General features: G+C 46.7%; 1 protein-coding gene across 1 annotated transcript in view; it reads left to right on the forward strand.

Moving 5' to 3' along the window:
- The window catches only part of PITX3 (paired like homeodomain 3), a 32,697-nt gene extending 19,564 nt beyond the window's left edge, over nt 1–13,133 (forward strand). The window contains exons 3-4 of the mRNA XM_019556363.1: nt 8,249–8,454; nt 11,945–13,133. Of these exons, the coding sequence (XP_019411908.1) occupies nt 8,249–8,454; nt 11,945–12,508 (770 nt within the window). The 3' untranslated portion in view covers nt 12,509–13,133. The remainder of the gene's footprint in view (nt 1–8,248; nt 8,455–11,944) is intronic.
- Nucleotides 13,134–26,806: the final 13,673 nt, after the last annotated feature.

Genomic DNA, 26,806 nt, shown 5'->3' on the forward strand with positions numbered 1-26,806 from the left:
GTGTGGTGGAAGAGCCCTAGCAAACAAGGCTGCAGAGTTTCACAGGGAGTAGCACTGGTGTCAGAGATGCGCTCAGGCCATCTGGGTGGAAAACTGTCTCAAACTGGTCTAATTATAAGCCTCTAAAATAGGAAAAGTGTGTGCTCAGAGTTGTAAGGGTTTAACAGCTAAATTATCAACATAGTGCATCTGTATTGGGCACACTCCAACTTCTCTCAGTTTCTACATGTGACTTCACTGTGTACATGCCATCCCAGCAGGATGACCAAACATGCCCCCAACCTACACTTTCAAGGGATTAAGGACTTTTTCACTTATTAAACAATTGCAGGGAAAGTACCTGAACTGAAAGCAGAAAAATTCTCCTGCTGATATCTCTGAAGGAGGAAGAAGTTATTCTAATAGGAGTGAAGAACAGTAGAGTTGAGGAGTATGGTGTGGTGCCTGTCCATCACCCTTCTCTGCAGCATCTGGAACTGAACCCATTATTCCTGAGTCCCACTCTTCCTTTGCTGCCTAACAAATATAGAAGAAACCCATTGGTAAAATGCATCTTCACCACCCTCTAGTGGCAGATCTATGCATGAAGGGAAAATGTTCTTTTCTGTCACTTACCCTGACAGTTCAGCAGACAGTGGTTCTTTGCTAGGGCCCTGTAGATACCAGCTCTGATGATGATTTTCTAGAGGGGAGGGCAACATGCTTTTTTAAGTTTGTATAAAATGTAGAAATTGAAAACATAATGGAGAAAATATAAAGCTTCAGAATCAAGGGTTTAGAGTTAGCAAATGCCAGAATGACAGTTACCCGTGTGTCCTAATTTCATCCCCCTTGTACGCATGTAAAACACAGTGTGGTCATTAATGATGTGACCACATGCTTTCTTTCTGCAGGACTTATTCAGTGGGAGTTGCAGGTGCTTATTACCTCTGCAAATTAGAGCACTCGCATCTAAGCTACAGCTACCTGCTAATACAGGTGTGACCAGAGTGCTGTCCTATTCATAGGACTCATGAGGAAATTTACTAGTGCCCACAAGAAATTATGCTGGTATAGCTAAAATTGGCATAATTATTCAATTAAGTTCCTCTGTGCTGGGCAAATCACTAAACAGAGTGGATGAGTGGATTCTATTCCTGCTTTGGGCTGGAAGTATTAATAGTGAAGGATCCTCAAACAGAAGTGAAGTCACTGCATCTCTGCATACACTTCTAATTAAGTGACTGAGTTTTTTTTCTTAGCTCTGAGCAGCTAATTTCTGCTAAAACCACAGTAGTTTTATTGAGTGGGGGTGGGGGGAGTAAAGCATGTAAAATATTTCCCATCCTCTTACAGATTATTAGTAGACGCTCAGTTATCCACACATACACAAATCTCCAGTTCTTTTTTAAACAATAATCTAGAAATAAAATCGTCCTTTGAACAGTGATCATTAGCTGGCCCTACTTACATACAGGGCTGATTCTGACTCCCAGTTACAGTGGTACACGCCCTCCTCTTAGTGAGAGCTAGACAGGCAACTTTGAGGGTTCAGTTGGTGGATGGGTGGAAGAGGAAACGTGCTGTAGTGTAACTCCATCTTGGGCTGCTTGACACTAGGAAAGATAGGATTCAATGGCATGTGCTTCCTTGCTTTTCTCAGTAGCAGTGCTGGTCTTCCTGGTTCAAACCCCTTAACTTAGAAAGTGAGGAACCTTTGGGAACAGGGCATATGAGCCACTGTTAGCTTTGCCTACATTTTGGCATGTTTCAGTTCACTAAGAAGGAAGCTGATTATACAGTGATCCCTCTTCTGCTATTTTACACCATGGGAGACAGGATAGACCCCCTACAGGGTTTAGGATGGGATGAGACAGAGAAACCAGCCTGCTTCCAAGAACCCTAACGAACTGATGTCCCCCCCGTATAAATGTTTATAGGTTGGCAGACTAGAGCAATTTCTTGTTTGTTCAGTTGTATATTTTCAATTCTTAAGACACCCCCTCCAGGTTTCCAGTCTCCTAAGTACCAGCAACAAGTGAAAAAGATGAATCCCAGTTTGATGATAGAATATGGAGACTTTGCCGTATCACTGGTCTAGGCTGTTGTGAGCAGACACCTGTTTAGGGCTGTCTGTGGAAGCCTCATAGTACTTAATGATCAACTCTCTATGTCTATGAATATGTCCCCATCCGCAAAGAAGCCTTGGGTTACATGGCCATAGAGACAGAACTAATCTCCCATCCTTAGAAGTAGCTGAAGAGGCAGCATACAGGAAACTATGTTACCACTTTATGGGCTGGTTCTGTTTGAGGGGGCTGGGAGCAACCTGGCATTTCTTCACAGCACAGAGTTCATATGCTAACAAGTATACTAGCTTAGAGGACTAACACAAAGGTTAGCAACCTTTTATAGTGGGCCACTGCTTGTGACCCAGCTGTTGATCCCCTCCACAGTCTCCAATGCACCTACTGCCATGTCTGTCATGCACCAGTGCCTCTGATGTGCACCACTGATTCCTGTCCCCAGCGGCAGTAGAAAGGGGCAAATTCAGCAGTGACAGTAAGAAGAGCCTACTGTAGAGGGCAAGAGGCAGTAGCAGGAAGGGCTTCAGAGAGGTGTGCTGTAGAGGGTCAGTGACACAGTGCAAGGTGGAAAAGGGGGATTCTCCATGACAAGCTGCTTGCTGTGGGCTGGCTCAGACTACAGGCTGGATCCAATCACTTTGCAGCTCAGATCGGATCTGCAGCTGTAGGTTGCTGATCCCTGAGTTAGAGGACAGCCCAGAAACAGATATGACAGTAAACACCTCTCTCTTCCTACTTGCTTGTTTCACTTATGATAATATTCTGTACCCATACAAAACAGTCCCTTCTCACTGAAACCCAAACACAGCTTCTGCTCTCCCCTGTCCCAGAGCAATGATTTCCAATCTGGAAAATATCACTCATCTTGACAAAGGCTGTTTTGTCACTAACATGACATTTTCCTGCATTGCTCCCCTTGTATATGCTTAAGGAAGGTGGCGGGGGTGAGGTGGTGTTCCCAGCAGTAGTGTACGGGAGGCACTGGAGAATATTCATAATTAAATGATACCACAGAAAAGGGTTTGAGAGTCCCTTGGTAAAGGCAGAAGCTGTCAGGGATGAAGACTTGCTTAGGACAGGTATATACTTTCAGAGCCTCTACTGCTGTACCTGGGGGCTTTATGGGGACAGCGGAGCCCTCTAGCGGAGATACTGTGTATAGCAAGAGAAGTTTTTACGCTGGTAGGGCTGCTGTGCTCTGTCCCGCTGACATACATTACCCACCAGAGCTACAACTCTACTAGAAACTAAGCCAATGAAAGCACTTGACTGGCACAGTTGCATGTACACCATGGCTTTTGCTATCAGTGTGGTCTAAAGGGATTCAAATTTTTCATGCTCTTAGCTCAGCGGTTGACAACCAGAGCATGGCACATGAAAGCATTTTGCTCAGCACGTGTGCCTCACGGCAGACAGCAGGGAAGTGGCTGGGGCTCCACTGCCACAACACAGGCTCCATGGCAGGTGGCACACTGCATGGAGGTCTGCAGAGTCCCATCCCAGTTCATTGCTGGTGACAAGTGCATGCGTGGCTTGGTGCAGATAGTGGGAAAGAGGCCAGGGCTGTGCTACTACCATAATAAGGATGAGGCCTCTTGTGGCTTCCCTACAGTTTGCCCTGGCACACCAACATCTTACAAGTTGATGTTGGGGTGTTTTTGGCACTTGTCCCAAAAACATTGCCAAACCCTCTCTTACCTGACAGAGCCATATCAGTCAAACCTCACAGTATAGATCTGACCTTTGAAATGCCCAGTAAAATGGGGTTCCAATCTCAGAGTTTTCAACTGGTCCTGCGAATACAGTTAACAACAGGTATAGCACCATAAGCACAATTCCTGTTCCAGAAGAAGTAAGGAGAAGATAGGAACACATGAGCACTGATCTCTGTGGCACAGCTGGTTAGTGTGTTCAGCTATGAAGCAAAAGAAGTGTGGTTTGCACTCATTTAAGGATGTTGGCTGGGCTGCGTACCTTGGGGCTAAAATTCAGAAGTTAACGCCTAACATGGAGAGGGACAGTCCTGCCTTGAGAAGGGCAGTTGAAGTAGGTGACCTTTCACGGTCCCTTCCAGCCTCATTTTTCTGTGGTTCTATGACCTGGCACTTCCATCTAATCCAGAATCCTGTCCAAGACAGTGGCCAGAATCAGATGCTCCCAAAGAAGGTGGAAGGAGCCATTCAGGGGTGGCTCCAGGGGGGTGCAGTAGTGCGCTTGCATCCCCTTTGATTCCTCGTTGTCCCAAAGTTTCAAATCAACTGCCTGGCAGTAGCGGCAGCATTTCTAGTCAGGCAGTGCTGAGGGAGTCACTGGACTTCATGGCTTATTATAATTTACTAGCCATGGGATTGTCAACCAGGGGTATGTGTATCCCTAGGGGTACTTAGAAAGGCCATAGGGGTTACACGCCGGCAGGGATGGAGCGCAGGTGTCTCCCCTGGTGCATTCCCATACTTTACTTCTTACCTGGGGGAGGGATGCATCAAGTGCCACCAGCTCCACGCAGTACAGTGCAGTGCCTCCCCGCCCAGTACCTCAGCTTGCTCTCTGTGCCCGCTCCCAGGAACAGGGCTGGGGGGACAAGGGCAGTGGTGTCCCTCTGTGGGGCCGCACATGTGCCTCCCGGCCAGCTGGATTGTGGGGGGCTCGCATGCAGCTGCCACCATCACTACCCTGTGCCACCACTGCTGCTGTGCCACCTTCTCACAGCCGGTCACAAGCATGGCTCCGTGGGCTGGTGACAAGCAGCTTGTGATTGGCCAGGGGTGAGGCCTATCACCAGCCCATGGAGCTGTATGTGCAACTGGTCATGAGAAAGCAGTGTAGGGTGTGCCAAAGGCTGTGGTGTGGGGTGGCAATCTTGGCAGTGGCAGCGGTGGCCACCACGTGTGAGCGTCCTCCTCCCCACATCTAGTCATCTGGGTGGCATGTGTGTGGCCTGCAGATAGGCACCACTGCCATCGCCCCCCTGGCCCTGCTTCTGGGAGTGGGCACAGAGACATTCCCCTCCTCCCTTCTTGATCTGGCCCCACTCCACCCCTTCCCCCAAACACACTTACCTCCTGGGGGAGATTGTGTGTGTCCCCTGCCCGCCTGGTAGCAACAGGCACATAGCATTGCGCAGCTCTTGGGACAGTGGGGTGCGCAGTCCAGCCCACAGCAGCAGCTGCCTCTGCCCTGTGCACAGATCTGGGGGGCACGTGCCCCCGAGGCTTCGACCAGAGTGCATACAGCAACAGGAGCTGTCCCCCTCCCTCCCCCCTGGATGACCTGCTTTTGTGGCTCCATCCCACACTCTGCCTACCCCTGCCCCATGCCTTAAAAAGAAGAGAACAATATAAAGGGGTACATGAGCTGAAACTTTGAGGCAGAAGGGGTACACTTGTTAAAAAAGGTTGATAATCCCTTTACTAGCCAGTTGTGTTAGGAATGACGGGGTAGGGGAGGGCAGGAGAGGATGGAACACCGCCACCTACCACCCTGTGTTGCCACTGCCTCCGGGGAGCAGGGCCGGGTGAGGGGCCAGGCCCCACTCTGTCCCTGCCATCATGGTGGCACTCTGCTGCACTGCCTCCTGTCCAAAACGCTCCAGCTTTAGGGACAGAGGGACTAAGCCCTTAATTATATTAGAATCATCTGATCCCTTCTAAATTCTTCATTCCACAGGTGTTAAAAACCCTTTCTCCTTTTAATGGTCTTGATGTCCCGCCAATCAGGCCATCCTTTGTTCTGCACTTCTGCTGTCCCTTAGCTGCCCTTGAAGCTCCGATTTCACAGCCCTGCAAATTGTATTCGACTCATTCCAAGGAAATTATATTCCATTTTAAATTGAATAATACAGCTTGAGGCTCCTAGCATATTAGTAAAGCTTCTAGTTTATTTTTAACTGGAGAAAAATATGTGATGTTTTATATGTGATGAGGCATCACACCATCTGCCTTTTCAAAATTCTAGATTTGCCTATAGTGTCATTAGCAGGGATCCTGGTTTTCTTTGATTTAAAAAAATCCCCAATTTTCAGATTTAAAAAAGTAACCCCAAATCCACATTTTTCCATGACTAAAATGAAACACCATAGTGAAACGCTATGGTGTTTCATTTTAGTGTTTCCCCAGAGTGGTGTTTCATTTTAATTGTGGAAAAATGTGGATTTGGGGTTACTTTTTTAAATCTGAAAATTGGGGATTATTTTTTAAAATCAGAGAAAACCAGGATCCGTGGTTATTACTGAGCAATTAGAGAATAAGCTGCCCTAAAAGAAAGAAGCTTCCTTTTGCCCTTTGACAATTATTATTTTCCCCAGTCATTTATTTTTCCCCAGAAGTGTCTTGCTGAAACAAAGTGTTGTCATTGCTCACAGGAGAAGATTTTTAATGTACAGTATGCTGCTTTTTTCTCCCCCATGTTCTGCTGTTCCCATGGAATGGTTACAGTTCCCACAAATGATGCAAAGATTGACTTTAAGTTACCTCTTGATAGAGATAATTTGATATTCCTGTTCTGTCCTGTTTCACAAGGCATGCAGTTGCACTGACTGCAATGTAGGGCAGAGGATGACTGCTGGAATCTTATCTTTGTTTGATTTGTCTACAGCAGTGTCACTGAAGTGACTTCAGCGTAGTGGAGAGAGATCTGAGTTAACTTTAAACTAGCTTACTTGGGTATCAGTAGCAGTCTAGCCACAGCAGCATGGTTGTTTAAGGCTTGTGTGCTGGAAGATGTCTATGAAGATGACATTTTAACTCATGTTTCTGACCTGACTTCCTTACTAGACTTGACTGTGAATACTGGGGTTCAGTTCAACAGAAAGAATTGCTAGAGGGTCATTTCATAGAAAGAAAGATGGTAAGAAAAGGACATGAACCATAAGAAAGGGATCCAGTGATGAGAAAAAATAGGCAGGGGAACAACAGGCCATACTTCATGATGACAAAAGCTAAGAAGGGTTGAATGTCACTTTTATCACCTTACTGCCTAATGTCTGTGCCTAAAGACTCCAAATAAGACTTAAAGGAGTGACCTTTGCTACTCACATGAATGGCTCCTTCCACTTGCAGAAAGAGACTATTTGTAATCGATCTCTGGCCGCATGGATTCCCTCTTCTCTCCGTTGGCTGCTGTTCCCTAGAAATCCCTGCTAATGAAACTGTAGCATCCAAAGTCATGGTGAAGAAAATAGTTCAACCATATAAATGAAAAATATTTTTATATTGTGAATGTCATTTTTGTGTCCTATTGGTCATTATGTGCACTCTAAAAGCCTGGAAGACTAAAGGATTTAACTCCAGTTCTGTTTTCTCCTGCCCTTTAAACTACAACCATCATCCAAATAGCTGAGTCCCTTCCAGAAATGGAATGAACCATGCAACTTACATTACTTACTTACTCTATTCTCTACCATTTTTTCTGAGTTTTGCATACCTTTAAAGTGCAACCTCTTTTGGTTTGTCTAGCTGCAGAATTACAGTGGCTGAGCTAAAGGTGGGATTTTAGTTAGGTCAGTGCAAGAAGACACAGGCATTTTAAAACCTGTTTAGCCTGACATGTCAGTTTAACTTAAGTTTGTTAGGAACAGATTTAAACCAAACGGTAATGAACCACACTTAAACTGAAGCAAAAGTAAGGAGACTGTCTATGCAATGTTTTGTGTCAGTTTATAAATGAGCTACAAAACCAGGGCAAGTTGGGTATGGACAAGAGGGTTTTTGGATGCTTCTGTGCATCAAAGTGGAGGTTCGTTGTGTAGCTGCAAGGCTGAGCCAGCGAGAGAAGAGAAACTCAATCTCAGGGTGTAATACCCAACACCATCCCTAGGCATGCATTTCCCCTGGATTTGTCTCCCTTAGTAAATTTACTCCATTATAAAGACCAGATCAGCTCACTCACTGTAGGTCTTTGGTAGGTGCTATTACAGAGCTTGGCCACCAGGCGGGAGGTGAGCCGTCACTAGAGGTTCTGCATAGCAACTCTCAGGTAATAATGCAAGCTCACTACGCGTTTTTCATGGCAAAGGGCCTGCACCTAGATTATAGGGACTGGGAAGATGGTGATATGGCAGTAAGATGCACCAGTGTCCTGGGAATCGGATGCAGAGGCCAGAAGCCTGCAGGTGCTTGTACCACAATGGTGAGAGGTGTCTCCTAGAAGAGCTCTGACAGATTTCCTCCTTTTGCTTTTTGCAGACACAGAGAAGTCCCAGCAGAACCAGACTGATGACTCCAACCCTGAGGATGGCTCCTTGAAGAAGAAACAGCGAAGGCAGAGGACTCACTTTACCAGCCAGCAGCTCCAAGAACTGGAAGCCACCTTCCAGCGCAACCGCTACCCAGACATGAGCACCAGGGAGGAGATAGCAGTCTGGACCAATCTGACTGAGGCACGAGTCCGGGTATGGCCACTCCTCATCTTTCACTCCACGCACCCTCAACACAGCTAGAGCTTGGGGAACTGGATTGAAACTGGATCCCAGCTCTGCAGCCAGCCCCAAGCCAGCCCAGTAAAGGCTTTGCCAGATTCTGAGATAAACCCCAGAATCTGCTCCTAGCACTCAGCAGGCCTCAGTCACCCCGTCACAGGAACAGCTGCTCACTTCTGCAAGACTTCATGAGGGAAATCTCACCAAGGCTAACATGGGGCATCTTCTCCCACAAGCAGGAAGCTGCGCATCCTCCATGCCAACATATTTCCCCGGGGAGGAGTAGTGAAAGAGGGAGGTGCCTCTGCTGCTCAGAGTCCAGGGCCCTCGGGGAAGAAACCCGGTGCCATAACACATTTCATGGAGTTCCTCCATCTCACACTTGTAATGCTCTGTGCCCTGACTGTTGCCACTGCCCCTGTGCTCTTCTCCCTCCCTTTCCCTGTCCTCGCTGTCTTCGCTTCTGTGCCGTCTCTCTTCACCTCCGATTCCCCGTGCCTCTTCCCAGTCTCTTCCATATTGCCTCATAACTTCCCCTGCCTCACAACGGCCTTGCCCAACAGATGAGGTGTTCGCCTAGGATTCGAGAGGCCTATTCCCTATGCTATCATATGCCTGTGGAGTGATCTTGGATGAGTCACTGCCTTTCTCTATGCCTTCCTTCCTTGCCCCCTCCTTTATCATGTGGACTGAAATGGGAAGTTCTTTGCAGCAGAACTAATTCATTATATAGGGTCAGGACTCCAGTCTTGCGAGTGTCTTCTGGATGTTACTATAAATACAAACTAACAGCATCCTTATCTCTCCCTCATCTCATCCCCTAGACCAGTAGTCAGCAACTGTTCAAGTGACAGGCCAGAGTGACCCAGTTCGGGTCAGAGGCAAGTGGGCAGGTGCTTGGACCCAGCCATCATTGCCACTTTTCAGTGCAATGACATGGGAAAGCAACTGCCAAAGCCCCATGTCTGTGGGACCGATCAAATGGCTCTGCAGGCTGGATCTTACCTGTAGTCTATAGTTTGCTGACCCCTGCCCTAGTCTCTCTACACTGCCCGCATCCCAATTTCCCCAAGTGCCAGTTTCTGTCCTTTCCCTATTTTATCCTCTCCCCTTCTTTTTAATCCTTTCAGTTCTTTTTGCTCAGTATTTTACTTTGGTCCAGGCTGCAGGTTTCTGTTCCTGTCAGGAATTAGTTCTCAGAACACAAGGGCTCATTGCAAGCTCACGATTTTTGAATCTCAGGAGATTTTGGCTGTCCAAAGGAAATTCTTATGAATTTCTGGTGACTGTTCTTCCCCTCACAAAAGTTTTGCCTTTCTCCAAAATGGCTCCCAGTTGCTGTGACTGTCAATAAGAGTGAAGTCATACATGCCTTCAGAAGATGGCTGACAAGCCTCTAAATTTTAGAGATGAAAAATGAGACTTCTCCAGCAAAGATGGATGGATGGATGCCATCGCCCTTTATTTCTAGTTGAGCAGAAGCTAAGCTCTGAGGGGAAAGGGCAGCTGATTTGTCTTGTTGTGAGGGTTAAGAAACTGTGGAGATCCTGGCAATGGGAGAAAATTAAGCAAGATACATTAGGACTTGGAGCAGGGAGAAAAGAAAGCAGATGATGGATAACAGGTGAGCAGGAAGGAAGGAGACAGATGGGTATAGGGGAGATACGGGGTGGCAGTCGGGGAGAAGGTGCTGAGTAGGCAACTGTGATTAGAAAAAGACATTTCATTAGCACTGAGCATTCAGCAGGCAGAGCTGTAGAAGAAAGAGAGATCTACACTGATCATGGGGGGAGGCCAGTGCTAAGGTGATAGAAATGATGATCCCTAAGCCCCTGAATTAGGACCCCCTGAGCCCTCTTCAGGTCCACTCATACTGCAAAAGGGAGAGATTTTTGCAGGGCAGGAGATAAAGGGAAGTGCAGAAGGAAAAAAGAAGTGAAGTAGCTTCCTACCCTGGCTAAGGCAGGATTGACAGCTCCTCACAGCTCAGTTGATGTAACCCAATAAGTAGAATTTACTGCAATCCTTGAGCAGGAAACCTACCTTTAAAACTGAATCTTCAGCCTATTATGATTCAATGCAAGTCTGAAATCTGCAGCTTCCCCTCACTCATGACAAGGCAATATTGTTGCTGTAATTCTTAAAGATCCAAACAAACAACAGCACAGGCCCAAAGCATAAGAACCCAGAAGGAAAACTAATTAGAAATGCATTAGAAACTTGCTTCACCATCCAAACTTGAGAAAAATGCCAAAAGTAAATTGCATTATTGCTTAAGCAAATCATATTTAAAACACAACAAAATTTCCAGGCTTCCTAATCCAAGATAGTATCAACAATCCAAGAAAAAAATATATAGACTTTTTATTTTCACACGGTTCCATTTATAGTTTTTAAAATCAACTTTTATATTCTTTGGGTTTACTGTATCTTAGTCTTTATTTAATAATCTTTCACCCTTTTCTAATGAAGGCCAAAGTTAACAAAAAAACCCACAAACCAAGATAATTTTTTTAGATAAAAAAAGACAAAAACAGATTTGTAGCCATACTCACACCTGTATGGTCCTCAAACTGTGTTCCTCAGAGCACTTGCTCATAGCCTACAAAGACCTAGCCAGTCACATGTTAAAGCTTTTCCTTCTGGTTTCTAATCACTAGATCAGTTTTGGGGAAAAAAGGCTAACTAATTTTATAGGGGTGTAGGTTGTAGCTAATTTTATAATATTTTGCCCATGTAAACAACTAATTTTATAATATTTTGCCCATGTAAACAACTGCTAGACTTGATATATGATGGGGAATGCGCAGCAAAGTGTGTGACATGATTGCAAATAAAAGAGGAGAGTGAGTCAGAGATAATTTTTTTATTAAATTGTGGCACATGTCAGAGCAGAGTTTGAGGTTTTCTGACTTCCTGAGAATCTCTGCTGAAAATTTCCAGCTGGTTCTGGTAGATCTCCATTACAGTCAAAGAATCAGTAAAAAACTTGAGAGCCCAGAAGGGGGGATTTTGAAGGAGCCTGCTGAATTTTTCACTATTTTGGCGTAAATTCACTCTTTGGGGTATCTATGGAAACCGTAGAGGTGCATGACTGCATTTACACTGTAAATCATGATGGGACTCAAAGACAGAAAACACCTTACACAATGACAATCTCCATTTCATGATTATCTCCTATATTGCAGACTCTGTTGTTTGATTTTGGGGCTCCTATCCACTTTCATTGGAAGATCATTCCAACCACCTAGCAGGACACCACTAAGCAACCTGTCCTGATATACAGTTAGCTTTTTCTTTCATGAATTCTACTGAGCACCTCCCATTTACAACCCCTTCATTCATTCCACTCAATCCCTCTCCCAATATCCTTGGATTAGTAAAGGAAGGATAAGGGATGAATAAGAAGGTTTCCCCGCCAATAATCACAGTGACCCCCTTCCCCTCTCTCCTTCCTTTGCAGGTCTGGTTTAAGAACCGCAGAGCCAAATGGAGGAAACGAGAAAGGAACCAACAGGCAGAACTTTGCAAGAACAGTTTTGGAGCCCAGTTCAATGGACTGATGCAGCCTTATGATGACATGTATTCTAGCTATTCATATAACAACTGGGCTACCAAGGGCCTTGCCACCAGTCCCTTGTCAGCCAAGAGCTTCCCCTTCTTCAACTCCATGAATGTCAGCCCCCTTTCCTCCCAACCCATGTTTTCCCCACCCAGTTCCATTGCCTCCATGACCATGCCTTCCTCCATGGTCCCCTCAGCAGTGACTGGAGTACCTGGCTCCAGCCTCAACAACTTGGGAAACATCAACAACCTCAACAGCCCAAGCCTCAACTCTGCTGTTTCATCCAGTGCCTGTCCTTATGCCTCTACTGCCAGCCCCTACATGTACAGGGACACATGCAACTCCAGCCTGGCCAGCTTGAGGCTGAAGGCCAAGCAGCATGCTAACTTCACTTACCCAGCAGTGCAGACGGCAGCTTCCAACTTGAGCCCTTGCCAATATGCTGTGGACAGGCCTGTATGAAGGACTGCCCTCTCTGCCCATCGGGGACTTGACCTAAGCCTGACAAAAGGAGACCTTTTGCCCTAAAAAATGGGGTATGTCATGCAGGAGAGAGACAGGCAGACAGACCTCTATGAAGACTTGTCTAACTATCGTATGGTGAATTTTGACCGTCTTTCCCCCCCCCCGGTAAAACAACCAAAACTGTCCATTGGAAACCCAGTTGGAAACACAGAAACCTATGACATGCAGTTTTCCTAACTCCTGGGCAGCAGGACTGAGCACATTTCAATCTAACCCCCAAAATCTGACAGTTCTTCACTCCCTGCCCTTGGATCAAAAATTCCTGTTTAAAGCATAGGCAACCAGATGGTACAGCTCCAGGAGGCAGCCGGGGACTGAGGCAAAATAGCACAGCCACTCAGTGCTTGGTTGACCACACAAATGTGTGAGAGCTGTCTGATGTCATATAAAGGCATCTTTCCCACTTATTTATCATGTGGCCAATTCTGAACCCAGCAAGGAAGGCCCTGGCTCAGTCAGCATACATTTTTATATTGCAAATATATGCATGGCCATTACAACTTGAAGCCCTTAGGGACTGGGAGTTGTAGGGAATGTAGACTGTGTGTGTGTTTATATTTTATATATACACACACACACACACACACACACATATATATATATATATATATATAAAATATACTTTTTTTGTTTTATACATGGAACAATCTCTGAAGTAGACCTTAAGGATGAAAACCCAAGCATGTCCACCAAAGCAGAGCGTTCTGCCTGCCATGCTTTAGCGCATAAGTGCATAAGTCATTTCCAGTCTGATAGGAATTCCTTTGCCAATGTACACCCAAAGAATTCCCTCTTCCCTCCCCCCCATCCTTCTGCAACAAATCAGCCCCCCTCTTGCGCACCTTCCTCTCCTGCAATTCTACTTTGGAAAGAAAATAAAATGAAAGTTGGAGCAATCCCTTTCAGGTTCATGTCTGTCTGGTTATTGGAAGTGCAAGCTGATAACCTGGGGAAGAAACAGTAAGGCTGATAAAAGTGCAGTGCTCTATGCAGGCCCTGGTCTGAGACCCTTTCCCTTTTCTCCCTTGCTAGGGACTGTAAAAAACCCAATGAAGCTAAACATCAACAGCAGAGTCCAAAACAGCTCTCCCAGGCTGCCCCTGTGATCTTGTAACTTTGGGCAAGTGGCTCCAGCCCCTGCCCACGTTCTAACATGGAAAAGCTCCAATTCCTTCTTAGTCTCTAACAACGGAAGAGTTACTTATACCTTCTGCCACTTCCCAGAATGCTATGCCCCTACATTACTCAGCATCCTCTGTAATTTTAACTCCAAGCATGCCTCCTGTTCTGCAGTGTATCTAGGCTGACCGCAATACTGGAGCTGGGAATTTGCCTTAAAGGGCCAGCACTGCTGCACACAGTGAACAGAGGAAGAGCTCCTACCTCTTTGGTTGGTGCTGAGAAGAGGGTAGAGAAAATTCTTCCTTCCATCTCAGCTCTGGCTGATATAAAAGCTCTACTTCCTGCTTTAATCTGCTTTGAATTTGCATATTCGCTAGATCTCAACAGGTTGTTTCTGAAACTTTATTTGTCCTCTGTCTAGCTTCTATATGTTCCCTTCCTGCCCGAGTACCAGGCCCCACAAAACAAGGCTGAGCTCCACAGGTAAGTACTGGTGTTTGGGAAACGTCCAGGATCAAATCATCAGTGACTGGTATTCTCTTCTTTCTTAGTCCACAGGAGAAGGGACTCTGTAAAGAAAACTTGGGGGAAAGATGTATTTGAAATGGATGTACTAGCCAGCTGCGTTACAGCATGTCAGCACCCAGACCAGATAGCCAACCACAGGACACCAATGGCATACAACCATCTTAGATGTGGCACCAAACTTAGTAACATGACCTCCAAAAAAGATATGCAGATGACAGAAACTGGGAGCTTGGTAAATAAAGAAAATGACAGGTCATTGTGAGAGAGTGGCCTGGACGACCGAATAAACTGGGCACAAGCAGCCAATATGGATTGCAGCACAACCTACTGTAAAGTTCTGGGGGCATGGGCAATCTGACCCTTGGAGCAGTTTCAAAAGGGAACTTCACAGCAGCTGTTACAGTCCAACAGTGTAGACAAGCCAGGAACAAAACAGCTCTAACTTTAACCCTGAACGAAGCACAAAGATTGAAGAATAAAGAACGAGAAGTGAAGGCCATACTGACAGGATGGGGCCTCTATCCTGGGAAGTTATGACCCTGAAAAAGACTTGGGGGGCAGTTAATAGTGAGTAATCAGTGTGATACTGTAGCTAAATGGACCATTATCAACCTTAGATGATCTTAAGTCAGAGCAGGGAGGTTATTTATCACTGGTTTGATACCAGTGTGACCACTTCTGGAATAGTGTCCATAGTGTAAAATGGATGTAGATATACTGGAGGGAGTCCAGAGAAGAGTCCTGAGAATGACCAGAGAACTTCATCTGCATCTGATAAGGTGAGCTGCAGCTCATGAAAGCTTGTGCTACATATACACCTACTTTGGTTAGTCTGTAAGGTGCAAATCTACCCTGCTTTGCAAAGAACTGGAAGACAGGCTTTATAGCAGGAGATTCCGGAAATTCAGCTACTTTGCAGGATCTCAATACTAAATAATCCAAGGAACTAAATAATGGGTCTTCCAATCTTGCAGAGAAGATATAACAGGGTCCTGTGGGCTGAAAGTTGGAGCTAGACAAATTCACAGTGGTGGTAAATAATCACTGGAACAAATTACCAGGGAAGAGCTGCACCATAGTTCAAACAATGGAAGACCAATGACAGTGTTAGGCAGGAAGCCAGATGAGAGATCACAGGGGTCCTGTCTGCCCTTATAATCTACAAACATCAGCTGTAGCCCAGATTCCCTACTCCGTATTTAAACCCACATGAGTCAGTAGTGTCCCTAACAGCTGGCAAATCCTGGATTTATACCTGCGTAAAAGGGATCACTCTCTAGGCCTCTCACTATTTCTTATGACCCATGCTCCGCACCAGTGACCACAGCCAGGTAGAAGACTTTCCTTGAAACCCTTCCAGCATTAGGTGTTCCTCCAAAACTTGCTAATGTACCCATGATAAATGAAGTTAATGCTATTCTGATAAATCATATTCCTCAAGAAAAGACCACACCAGCACTGCAAATGATACAGGGCTCTAAGGAGACAGACGTCTCTTAGGAGCTTCCAGCTCTCCTGGGTACTTCCTTATCTTGAACATGGGGGTTAACCCAAGCTGCCACAGCTTTCTGACCCTTCCAAACTAACATTGTCACCAACCACATCACCAATCTATCTGCCAACCTTCCTTGCACCCTCCCTAGTAAGCAGAGTCACCAATTTCATGGCCATCAGGCAAGGGCAGATCCAGGAGAGGGTGGTGGTGTGATTGCACCCCTCTTTGACTGCACTGCATGCACAGTGAGCTCTCTGAGCTCACTGACATGTCAGCTGCTGGAAGCTCAGGCTTGTGCCATGAGATCTGAGCTCACCAGCTGCTCTGTGCAAGATCTGGCTGGAGCCCCTGTTTTCACAGCTCAGGAGCAGCAATCCTTCCCTGCCCCCTTTTCTCAGCAGCCACTGTGAACTAGCGAGAAGATGACATTCTGGACCAGACCTGCTGAGTTTCTATCTGTGGATGGCAGAAACAGTCCTGGGCAGGTCCCTCCCCATCTTCACCTTCCAGAGGTGCAAACTTCTTCCTTTGCAGCTGTGGAAGTGGTTGGGACCTGTTCACAAACACTGTGATGTCTGCTCCAGCGGGTGTGGTCCTAGCTGCTTTCCTGCTGTCACAGGAGAATTGTGTGATGTGTCAGACTTGGAAGATTTGCACCAAATCAGCAGAATGCAACTCCAGAGCACAGCAGGACTTGAGGCCAGGTGGTAGGCACTGTTCTAAAGAGTAGCAGGAGCCACATCTGTGGAAATCACAAACAGTACCTGGCACCCTGTCCTGAGGCTGAACAAGAACCCTGCAGATGTGGTCCCATGTATATTTTGGAGCCATTTCAATAGGGCAGCCACTGGAACCTTCTATCTGCTGAGTGTGAACAAGCTGAGAATGATTCACACGAGCAACACTGCTCCACCTTTAATTCTGCTTCTTTCAGGGTTAAAGTTGGAGCCATTTTGGATTCTCACATAACAGCACAACTCATAGCTGCTGCCCAGCTGAAACATACCCCTTTTGAAAGGGTTCCTTCCATAGGCGCATCTAGCTACGGTAAAAATTGATCATGGGCATGAAAAGAGACCATGGTCTACTTTCAGATGCCATGGCAGACTAGTGGCATCACACTGCTGCCATTGGCCAAACAATAAATCACATTCGCTCTGCAGTATTTTTAGTTCCCCAAAGCTCACAGGAAAGTGGAGAGCTACAAGCTAAGCAGAGTGTACCCTCCCAGGGAGACTGGGCATTTATAGATGTGCTCTGGGTTGTGGTGGGGGACTTTAATTAGACAGCTGTGCTAATTCAAAGCACCAGAGTTTCACCTGTGTCCCCCACCCCGTGTTGAAAAAATGGTGGTGTGGCACTTTGAACTAAAGCTTGTCAAGCTGTGCGAGGCTTGTCAAGCAAGCTTTAGTTCAAAGCGCCCCACCGCCATTTTTTCAACACGCCACCACCATTTTTCAGTGCAGAGACACTGATACACATGACCTGGAGGCTGCTGGAGTGTGGTAATTTCTCTATTAATCTGAAACTTGCTGATGTACCTATGATAAATTAAGTTAATGCTATTCTGATAAATCAAGTCTGCTCTTACACACTGGATTTACAACGTGTCAGAGCAGCCTCCCTGCATGTATGTGAGTGCCCAATATTCGCAAGGGCATTCATTTGATCCTGGCCTCCTATCAGAAAGCAGCACTCATGGTTTTCATCCACTAAGGAAGTCCTAAGAGCAGCAACTACCCTGAGCCAAATTAAAGCTGTGGCTTCTTTCATAAAGTGAGGGGCCTTCTTTACCACTAACAGAAGATACTTGGAGCAGAGACCCAGCCCATGCAACAGTCTCTCTGAAACCCCATGTCCAAAATTAACCTTAATGAGGCATGACCTTAAGCCCAACAGTCCCAAAATAAGGGTATCTTACAGTCCCAAAGTAAGGGTACCCTTTTGAATCCTAAAGCAAGCCTACAGGGGTCTTCCCCAGCTCGTTTGGTGGTAAACAAGTGGGTGGGCCTCCATCCAGTTCCTCTGTTCATACTCCAAAGGACCTGACTGGTGCCTCCTTGGCTGGCAGTTAGAGCCACAGGCCAAATGGGCTATGGAGACCAACATCCTTCTCACCAGTAGAGCCTTTCCCAGAAGAGCAGGGAAGAGCTTGCATTAACAATGTCCACGCCTTCCCAGGGGTCGAGGTATTGAAGACTCCAAAGCTGTCCTGTGGGCAGGGAGTGCTCTGCCACAGAGAGGAACCTGCCACTCCACCACATGTGGAAAGATGGCTGTGCCCCTAAGGGGATATGAAGTCACAGAGGGACACCAATGAAACTGAAGATAACAGGATCCCAGACAAGGAAAGGAAGGAGTATACAGGTCTTCCACCTAGATTAGTGGGGGAGATAGAGCATCTCCTGTTAACGTGTACCTGGTCGGAGGGCAGCTCCTAGGAGGCAGGAGTTATCTGCTCCCTGTGGCCAGCCCCCTCAGCTAAAGAGAAAGAAACCAGATACATTCTTCTTACCCAAACCTGTCAGCCCACAGAGATTTTGCAGGACGTACAGGTATCTGGTGCTGAGGACAACCAGGGGTGGAAATTGTTACGCAGCATTGAATACAATGAAGAGAGCACTTGATAAATACATAGCCTTTTGAGAGCCTCTGATTGCCTGTAAGCACCGCACATAACAGAGGTCCCCTCCTCACCAAAATATGGACTTCAGTAGCAACCACAGATCCTTGGATCTGATCAGCCTCAGCTTTCCATACATGAGTTCAGTAGACTAGTCTCTGTCCAACAAAAACACCAACACACGCTACAGAGACAAGGTGGTGTTTTCCCTCCCGCAACGAGGGCAGCCAGGGCTGAGCTGTATCTCACCCCCCTCCCCAAGCTATTAATTACTGTGCCTCTTTAAGGATTTTTGTGGGTGGTATCTTTTATTAGAACTTCATGGTAGGAATAGACTTGGGCAAGTTTCCAAATACCCTTCCTCAGGTCTCTAAGAAAAAAAGGAGACCGTTTCGGCTACAGCAAATACAATAAACCCCTGTGTAAAACTCCAGTGCAAATAAAAATAAAATGTAAGGGGCAGTCAGCTCGCTTTGTGCCCCTTTACGATGCCTAGGTAGTGCCAACCCCACTTCTGGCTGGGAGGAGAGGGGGGTTGATATAAAAACAAGTACTATGGTGCCACTTCATGGGTGTTTCTCTGCAGGACAAGTTTTTTTCTTCTTCCAGGCCTCTGAATCTCACCAAATCATTCCCTGCCAGGACTTGTTCTCCAAAAAAGTCGAAGCCCAAGACTGCTAGACCTCCAGGGGCTGACTCAAAACACAGCTGTCTGGCACGCGCCTTCCCCAGGTCTCAGGCTCCTTCCCCACTGCAGATTCCATCCTGTGTGTCAAGTCAGGACAATGTCAAGGCTTTAGACAGCTAATCCAGCAAAGGATGCAGGAACAAAACATGGGCAAAATACACATGAGCAGGGGGAAAATACCCCAGGGCTTCCCAGTGACTGACAGGTCAACCTTTAAGATTTGGGGTGCAGAGATGCCCCCTGAAGCCCAGGCAGGAGACTCCTACCTTGCCAGGCTCTTCAACTCACCAACATCAGTCACCTATCTGACTGAGGATAGGCTGGTGCCATCTCCAGGCATACCACCTTTTCCTCCAAGCATCTCTCTGAGCTCCCACCCTCCTTTCACTGCCCGCTATAGCGAGCCTTCCCTTCTGCTCTCGCCATCTGAGGCTTCCCTTTCCCCTCATCCTAGCATCGCTCTACATCTACACTTCCTCCACTGGCGTTTTGCCCCCTCTACTTCCCTTCCTTCCAACATGTCTCCTCTGACTTGTTCCTTCTCACTTCCACTCTTCCTCAGTCTCTCCCTGCCTCTCCTGCTGCTCCAGCAGGTGGCAGCCGGCCACACTGAAGTTTTGCCAACATCAGATACCACCCACCCTGCCTTGTCTTCTGCCCGTTTCCAGACCAACATGGCTAACTACCTCTTTCTCTCTACAGTGAAAAATCTCTGCACAGCCAAAGTGGCAGCAAACTCCAGATGCCCAAGCAACAGTTCCTATCTAAGAGCTGCATCCAATTTGTGTTTCCATTCCCAGTTGCCAAGAGAAGACAGAAGCTAAGAATGGTCTTTTCTTGAATCAGGGCCATTGGCAACTTTTGATCATGCAACAGCAGTTTCTAATGAGACACCCTTCTCCTGCCCTGACCTGAGTCCAATGACTGGAGCCTGCAGGGAAATGCTCTCCCCTGCTAGGAGGAAGAACAGAGTGGAAGGGTTATTCCAGCATAATAAGCAAAGCAATTTCTAGACACCCTGGCCTCTTCTTTGGGGCTTCCACTTCACATGGGCTGCTGTTGCCCTCCTACTGGCACTTCACAAGGCTGGACTGTTTGCTGAAAAGCAAAATCAAACGGAGAAGCCCTTGATCATTATTGACAGGCAGGAGCAATCAAATCCTTTCCGAATGGCTGTAAACTAACGGCTTGATCTAATGTTTCGGATAATTTATTTTATTGTAGAAAATTACAGGTCAGAGGGAGGTAAATTCTAATCAGCTCTGTCCATTAGCCATTAAGTGCATGTGACAAATCACTAAGCTATGGCAGTGCAAGGAGACATACCTCCAGGTAAAGGAGTTATGGACACGCACATTTTGGAAGGGTGTCACTGGAATGGTTACTCTGGGGAACTGTCCTAGGAGTCTCATGCTATATAGCTCAGAACCACCTGGAAGCCAGACACTGAAGGGACCAGACCTTTGTCAAATGCTTTGCGCCAGAGGGATTCCTGAACACTACCACATAGTATTTGAAGTAAATGAAAAAAAAAAAACCATCTTAAGAGAAAACTGGATCAACTAAAAGTTTCGCTGTGGCTGAAATTCTCTGGCATCTGAAGGACCACCAAAGAAACTGCAAGCAGTGATTCTCGCTACATCTGCACATAGTGCATGCATCTACACATACTCATTTACTGCACAGTAACTGAAATTACTGTACAATATGGAGGTGCATCTACACATACATGCCTGTACTGCACAGTAAATATGCCAGCTTATGCCAACTTGAGCCCATACTGTGCAGTGCATCATGCAGGTATCAAATTGATGTCTGATTAGTTACTGTACCATGAAGCACGTGTAGATGCCTTACTGTGTAGTAACAAAGTGTATGTAGACAGTGTGTGCAGTAACACTGACTAGGAACTAACTTTAGTTGGTTAGTGGACCAACTTGGGACTAACTTTAATGCCTGCATCTGTAGATGCCAGCCTATTCCTGCTTACTGTGCAGTAATTTACTGCACAGTAAATTAAACTGGCATAAATGCTCGTGTAGACATGCCCAGTGAGTACCAATACAACGACATTCGGAAGGTGGCTTATCTCTGACACTAGCAGCTTTCAATGCATTCGAGGAGTGAATTAGTGCTTAGTAAACTCTACTAGAGACATAGAACTCTGAAATTCCATGAAAATGAAGAGTGATGCTCATCAGATAAAAATAAAACATTTGAAAGACTTGTTTTTAAAATCAGAGACCCTGTAGAGAAGAGTTTTATGTGGGTCTGAACACCATTTTTATAGGTTTACAACAGAAGCCACCCAGTCACGCCTGAAGGTCCCGGATAGCAGAGAGCAGATCTGATACGAGACATGAATGAAAAAACAAGATCCTACAAGAAGACAAAGACCTGAGGCAGAAAGGCATGTAGAACTAAATGCCAGAGTCAAACAATATTTGCCCAAGGAACCACACGTGCTGTGAGAACGAGCAGAAGTCAGGATGGTGGCTGGCACATGGGGAAAAATGTGAAAAAATACTGAGTGATAGTTTGTTAGTAGCAAAATTTAAGGCCTCTGCCTTTCTTTACAGTTAAAGAAGCAAACTCTGACTTGTGCACCCTGCACACTCTGCCTCCTGTCACATCTCTACTTACCAACCTTTGTTTACTCTGCTCTAGAGCGAGTGAATGTCTACCCCCCCCACTGCACCCACCCATCCTTAAGCAAGATAGATCTAGTTGTATCTGTCCTTCCATTTATCTAGGCCTCATTGAATATACATTCACAGTGCTGATGGCTGGCTTTTTGGGCTATGGCACATAGCACAGTGCCACTCAGCAGGAAAGATTCTGCCTTTAGAGGCCACTTATTCTCCAGTTCTCGCTAGTAAGGAAGGAGGCTATTCCTGTCCTGGCCTACCTCCATATAAAGAGACTTAGTTGTATTTAAAGATATATCTATCTATCTGTATCTATCTATTTGTCCTTTCCTTAATGCTGTAGCCAAACTAGTCACTCTCCATTCTGTATTTGTGTGTGTGATTGTTATGTCCCAAGCACAGGACCTTACACCTGACCTTACTGAATTTAATTCAATTAATTTTAGATCATTTCTCCAGTTTATCAAGGTCATTCTGAATCCTGTCCTCCAGTGTCTGCAGCTTCACCCAGCTTATTGTCATCTGCAAATTTGCCAAATGTGTTCAGTACTCTCCTTCACATCATTGATGAAGATATTAAATAACACTGGACCCCAGACAGACCCCTAAGGGACCCCACTCAATACCTTGTAGCTATTAGACATGGAGCCACTGGTGACTATTCTTTGAGTATGATGATCCAACCAGTTATGTATCCACCTTACAGCAGTTCCATCTAGACTGGCAACCATTTCAAGCTACAGGCTGGAACAACCTGGCTCCAGTCTGTCAGAGGCCAGGTGGCTTCTGTGATGTGTCAGCAGTGGGAAGCTTTGCCTGCACTTGTGCCAGGGCCAGGCAGCTGCTACTTCTCCCAGTCCCCGCCCCCACGCCCTAGCCCTGGCATGGGTATAGCTACCACTTGGTGGAGAACTGTGCAAGGGCTGGGTAGCTGGAAGCTGCCCTTGCACCCTTGGTGCTTCTGTGCCATAGCTGGAAGAGGTGGGAAGAAAGGGGGAGAGGGGAGGGAGAAGCAGCAACAGGGATGGAGTTTCCAGCTGCCTGGCCCCCATGCAGCTCCACATAGGCTAAAAGCTGTGTGCATGCCACAGCCAGGGGAAGAGGCTAGATAGCGGGGGAAGCACAGGCACAAATGGAAGTTGCCCAGCTTTGGCCTAGTTGCTTAGTCCCAGCATGAGGACAGACATAGGTAAAGCCCTGGGGCTCTGCAGGCTGCATTGGGTCTGCAGGCTGTAGGTTGCTACCCTGACCTAGACTGTTATCTTAGCTTACTAGTGAGAATGTCATGGGAGACAATTTTGAAAGTCTTGTGAAAACTGAAGTATTTCACATGCACTGCTCCCCATCCATGGAGTCCATCACCTTGTCATAGGAGGAAATCAAGTTGGTCAGGCATGACTTGATTTTGTTGAATCCTGTTCCTAATTGCCATGTTCTCCTCAAGAGACTTCAAAATAGATTCCTTGATGACCTGCTGCACAATTTTTCCAAGTATTGAGGTCAAACTGACTGGTCTATAATTCCTCAAATGCTTCTTTTTCCTTTTCTTAAAGATTGGCTGAGTGCCTCCTCAGTCACTCCTGTATATCCACCACAAAAATAATTTTCCTACTCCTGAGCACTTAATTATTTTACAGCCAGAGCCGTAAAATGGGGGGAGAACAACTTTTCTTCTTTGACGCAGATGGCAGGACATGAAGAAATGGATTCAAATTGTAGCGAAGTAGGTTTAAATTAGATATCAGGAAAAAAAAACTTTCTTGCTCTTAGAACAGCAAGATTCTGGGACAGACTGCTGAGAGAAGTTACGGAGGAAAGTTGCAGAATCTCTTTCACTGAAGGTTTTCAAGAAGAGGTTAGATAAACACTGGGTTGGTTTAGGAGTAGCAATCCTGCACTTGTGCAGAGGTTGGACCAGAAGACCTTTGAGGTCCCTTTCAACCCTGGAATCTAAGATTCCAGTGCTGAAGCCTGCCTACATTCAGTAGCAGGCTGCTACATTCAAGGTATAGCTTTCACCTGTTCCAGACTCCTGAAGCAGCCACATTTGTATGCCCAAATTTAGCATGCTTCACAGCATTTATAGAAAAGTGTGGTGGGTAAAGCCTGAATAGCTGTACTAATTCACCTGTGTTTTGCCTTTAAAATCAGCCCAGTGTCACCACATCCAAGTTTTCAGAAATTAGTGAATCAGGTTCCATGTGTTATGAGATTGGCTTAAAAATCAAGAACATAGAAATTACATGTAGAGGTTTTTGGACCTCTCATTTCATGTTATCAGATCCACATGCACAGCATGCAGCAGTAAAGCAAAAGCTGAGTGCTAGCGCAATCTCATGACTCCAAGCTTCAAGTATACCAACTATGAGATTCAGACTAGTGGGAAATGGCAGGATGCTTGCTCCATCCCCCAACTGCAGCTGTTTCTTAGGTCAGTTTAAGACAGCATTTGCCTAGCCTGGCACTCTGGACATTTGGAAAGAGCCCTATCTGGTGATGATATCTGCTGCTCCTGTCCAGTCTTGGAATTTTCCTGCTGAGCGGGCTAGTAAGAAGGACAGAAATGCTTCCAATACATGGGGCTGGAAGGGATCAGCTATGACACTGGGTCACACAATAATCCCTTTCATAATCTGCTGAAATTCCTTCTTAAAAGCAGGTCCCACTGCTCAAGCCAGAAAGCTGCTCTAGAACTTGAAGTTTTCTAATCACCAAAGCAATCTAATTTCCAGTTCAGCTTTATCCTTGACCAGTTTTTGTCCATCTGTTCTTGGTCCGGAATCATTGTGCAACTCATTAATTTTCCCCACTCAGCAGAGTTTATCCTCATACGTTCAGAGTCAGAAATTCGACGTGCTGTGCCTCCTGCATGTTGTTTGGCTAACCATGACAACCTCTTCTAGACTCTACTTGGGCACAGCATGCATAGGGGAGGAGATGCTCTACTGCCAGACCAAAGCAGAGGTGACAATTTGGGGCAAGGCTGATCAGTGCTGAATAGGCTAACAGCACCTGGCTGAGAAACTTGCTGCAATAGCTTAAGCAGAAGCATGTCATGTACCCGGCTGTCCCACGCAAATTTATGCTTATCAACAGATAAATAAATTATCCTATTTTTATGGAGACCAGTTAGCAACTCTGACTACCGCTCCATTTGACAAGTGACCCCCCTATGAGAAGAAGCATCCCCTCCACACACACACACACACACACACACACACACACACACACACACACACACACAGAGCCTTTCCCAACCCAACAGCCCCCCAGCCCTGGCCCTGCAACCCCTGCTCCCCATACACTTACCTTCATCCAGCTGCTGGGGCTGCTCCCACGACCCTGCCTGCCATGCCCCAAGCAGCCACCTGCAGGCTGGAACTCTGCCAGCTTGCAGGAGGAAACCCCCGCTTTGGGCCTTTTTTCTGGCACTTGTTCATGAGCCTCTGAAATAGTCTTGTGACTCACAGGTTGAGAAACGCTGATTTAGTCCACCCTCTGCACAAATGTAGGGTAGGCTATTCCTAACACATTACAGGCAGATGCCTCTCTAGCTTCTTCTTGCAAACACCCAATGAAGGGGATGCCACAATTTCCCCAGTTAGCATCACTGTCCTGCCCTGCAGCCATTGGGACAAGCTATCAAGTCCAAAAGCAACTCACCCAGTGATTCATACCATAGGGCTGCGCAAGGCTTCAGAAACAGTTTCAGATCTGGAGAAGCTTCAGACGCTTCGGGGTCCAAAGCAGCATGTCCAGGTCGAAGCACTGCCTCGTTCGGCTTCCTGGAGCAGTTTGGAGCCTGCCACGTTTCAAGAAGATCAGTGCAGGGGTTTGGGGGGAACTGCCCCTCAAGCTGTGGACAAGCAAAACTCATGCCATGAGTAACACTATGCGTGTTAAGGCGCAGGGGGGTGACAGCTGCAGGGATGGTGGCCCCTGCTAAGGCCATGACGCCTGCCAGCTGTCGAGGAGATCGGTGCTGTGGGGCTCTGGGGCCCTTCACCCCTAGCTGCTGACAGGCAGAACTCGTGCCATGGGTGCTTGTGGGACTGACCATGTCTGTCTTGGGACATGAGAGACGCTGCTGCAGGCCTGGCTGCTAAGCTACTGTGTTACCAGTTACCAATTAATCATGATTCACTCAGGGACCAGCTCAATACACAGGACCTAGCTAATGTAGCTAGTTAATTGCCATCAATTAGCACCTACAAAACCAGGCTAAGGGGAGGAAAGCATCAATACAGACAATCAACTGCCCCAGGACAGACATGGTCTTGGCATGAGTTTTGTCTGTCAGCAGCCAGGGGTGCAGGGCCCCAGAGCCCCCCTGCACCGATCTCCTCCACAGTTGGCAGGCATCGTGGCCTCAGCAGGGGCTAGCAGGCCTGCAGCTGTCACCCCACTGTGCCTTAACGCACGTAGTGTCACCCACGGCATGAGTTTTGCTTTTCCACAGCTTGAGGGGCAGTTCCCCCCAAACCCCTGCACCGATCTTCCTGAAACTTGGCGGGCTTTGTGGCCTCAGTAAGAGCTACCATTCCCTGCAGTTTTGACAGCCCTATGTTGTAACATATAGACGTAACAGGAGTTCAGCTTTCAAGAATTTGGGGTACAGTTCCTCCCAAACCCTTGCACCAATCTTCTTGAAACCTGGCAGATTTCATGCTCTCAGAAGAGGCTACCAACTCTGCAAGTTTCATCCAAATCAGACAAAAAACAACATTATAGATATTTCATTGATTCCCCTGTTATATCCTATGGTCCGATCTCTGAGGTGGCTCTGAAGCTTTGGAGCCGCTTCGGCCGGACTGAGGCAGAAACCCAGTCCGGAGCTCCAGATCAGATCATGGCCATCCAAAGTGGCCAGATCTGAAGCCAGATCAGCTAGCTGCCGACTCGCACAGGCCTATCATACAGCAAACGCCCCTGGTGACAGAGGCTCGGGAATAGATTTCATAGATTTCATAGACTTTAGGGCTGGAAGATCACCGAGTCCAGCCCCCTGCCCCAGGGGCAGGAAGTCAGCTGGGCTCATAGGATCCCAGCAAGATAAGCATCCAATTTGCTCTTGAAGGTGTTCAATGTAGGTGCTTGAACCACCTCCAATGGCAGGCTGTTCCAGACCTTG

The sequence above is a fragment of the Crocodylus porosus genome, unplaced genomic scaffold, assembly GCF_001723895.1.
Source record: "Crocodylus porosus isolate Cpor-Errol unplaced genomic scaffold, CroPor_comp1, whole genome shotgun sequence".
In the NCBI taxonomy this organism is placed as follows: domain Eukaryota; kingdom Metazoa; phylum Chordata; order Crocodylia; family Crocodylidae; genus Crocodylus; species Crocodylus porosus.